Below are 2531 nucleotides of genomic sequence, written 5' to 3'. Positions count from 1 at the left end.
GTGTATCATGTAAAATGTGATGATGAGGCAGACTGGAGATGTATAAAATTGTTATGGTTCTTCCCATTTGTTGTGACTCTGAGTTTTCAGTTTTCTGTTATCAGTTGTTTTGTTTTTATTTTCCATAATATTCTAGCATTATTTAGTTACTCTCTGTTGCCCCCTTGTGACTGTTTTCTTTCCCCTTGGATTCCCTCTTGCCAGTTCCACCCACACCTGCTCCTCATTCAGCACGTTAGTCCATCCTTTGTTCTGTTCTCCTTAAATACTCCACCTCTGCAGTCCGTCAGTGCTGGTTCCTTCTCAATGCTGTACTCTTCTACTCAGCTCACCTCCCTGTGGCTCCTCAGGCTCGTTTTTCCCCTGATGTCTCCATGGTTTTTGGTTTGTAAAACTTTTTAGTTAGACTTCTGGATTAGTACCTCTGTTTTCTTTGTTCTTCAATTAAACCTGTCAGAACTATCTCTGCTTCACTTGGCTCTGCATCTGGGTCCTTAAGCAACCTTACCACCCATTGTTGACAAAAATGCCTTTTTAACTGTTAATCGGGGCCACTTCCTGAGAGGTGAGCAGCTGCCTTCTGTAAACTCTAAGCAATTTCTCTGATCTGAGTAAGATTACAATTTCTATCAGAATCTGTTATGTCTGATGGTTATTTAATAAATATAAGTTATGAAGTGTTATTTAGAGTTAACACTAGATGTCCCGGAGAATTTCAGTTTTCCTGCAAGCCCCCCCTCCCCTCTTCAAGTTTGTGCATTCACTCTACCTTGCTAAAGTAAGTTTGTCCCGAGTGATCTCTTTTCAGGAAAAAGAACCGGAGAGATAAAGCTTCAAGGTATACATAGAGCATATCTTTAACAGATTAAAATAAGCAACATCAGAACCGGATCATCCAACAACCATTCCAGGATTTACCTGTTCAGCCAGTGACTGACGTCTGGGAGGTGGGCCCACTGGACCCCTGTTTGGTTGAGTGAGCGAAGCAGCCGGCAGCAAACCAGAGTGAAGGGAGGCGTGGCCAGAGCGAACCACTTCTCCGAGATCATCTCTGGTTTGGGGTGAGCAGAGGAGTGACTGTCTTTGGAAGGAAGGAGATGCTCATCATCATCTCCAGAGCTTCTCTCCTCTCTGAAGTACTTCCTGCACACGTCCTGGAAGACGGCGAGACAGAGCGTGTTGAGCAGGAAGTACCAGGTTTGGTGCTCCTCTTCCACGAAGCTGCTCGCTGCCAAGCTAAGCGTGTGAGCGACGGTTCCTGCCAAGAGCAAAACATCTAGCTCCGATAACGACCACTCCCCACCGGAGCTCCTCATGGGAGACTGTAAAAAAAAAAAAAAAAAAAAGCTATTTTAAACAGCTGGTTGGAAGAAAGATACAGTCAGACGACAAAAAAATATATGATATACAGACTGTTAGAATAATCAATATTTAATAAAATAACAGCTAGATGCTTTAACATCAAAAGTTTATTAACCTAAAGAAGGCAACATGGCAGTAGGCCATATGTGTATTTGCGGTCGGTACAGCCTGATCGAGCAGGCAGCGCCCCCTGCTGCCCAATGATAGGTACTACCCACAAGTCACAGATGATTTTTACCAGTGTGACATTTGTGTGAAAAGTGAAAATGAAGGCGTAACTTGTTAGGTTGAATTTGTGACTCACAGAAGCAGATTCGTGCAGTCGTGTTCATTGATTTGTATTTATGTTAAGGAAAAAAATGCAATTTCTTTTGTTGAATATTTTAATAGGCGCGTTTGAATTTGTTTTGCACATTTTTTTTTTCTTAGATAAACTGAATGGAAGACATTTTTGATGGGAACTCACAGAACACAGTTTGTGTACTTTGGTGTACGTTTTTTTTTTTTTTTTAGTAATTGCGGCAGATTAAAAAAATCTGCAATTGCAAAACCACAAAGTTACAATGTAAAAATAGATTTGCAACAATAGTTGGACCATTTGATATGCAACTTGTAGAACAAAATTTGTGTACTTGTACCTAAAATTTAAATGGATGTAAACAAAATTTGTACTTGTGATTTTTTTTTTTTTATTCTACAAATAGAAAACTTAGAATGTAACTCTCTACAACTTCAAATTCACACTTACAATGCCAAAATAGTTTTCAAACAAAATAACCTTCACAATGGTTCCCCATTAGAAAAACTAGTAAAATAATTAATAGATTAATCTATCAATTATAGCTTTACTTTTGTTTTGTTTTTTACTTTTGCTTTTTGTTGTTTTTATAAATGTTTTTACACATCAGTAACTTTGTCTGTTTTATTTTGTTTGCCGGCTGTCTATTTGTTCATTTTTCACAAGCAAATTAAAATAACATAAAATAACAATGACCTCAGGAATTATCGACAGCCTTTTCATTCAAAATTAAATCTATGAATACTGCCATATTATAAATAATGAACATATTATTTTAAAACATTACATTAAATAAATAAAAGTCTCAGTTAAAGCTGCAGTCTGTAACATTGAGGAGAGAGCAGACTTGGACTGAAAATTTGAATAAAAA

General features: G+C 37.9%; 1 protein-coding gene across 1 annotated transcript in view; it reads right to left on the bottom strand.

Moving 5' to 3' along the window:
- Positions 1-2531, bottom strand: part of pigg (phosphatidylinositol glycan anchor biosynthesis class G) — a 149783-nt gene that overhangs the window by 71069 nt on the left and 76183 nt on the right. The window contains exon 9 of the mRNA XM_015383372.1: positions 919-1322. Coding sequence (XP_015238858.1) covers positions 919-1322 — 404 coding nt within the window. The remainder of the gene's footprint in view (positions 1-918; positions 1323-2531) is intronic.

Source organism: Cyprinodon variegatus, unplaced genomic scaffold, assembly GCF_000732505.1.
Source record: "Cyprinodon variegatus isolate N-32 unplaced genomic scaffold, C_variegatus-1.0 Scaffold283, whole genome shotgun sequence".
In the NCBI taxonomy this organism is placed as follows: Eukaryota; Metazoa; Chordata; class Actinopteri; order Cyprinodontiformes; family Cyprinodontidae; genus Cyprinodon; species Cyprinodon variegatus.
This window is presented reverse-complemented; position numbering and strand designations above follow the sequence as displayed.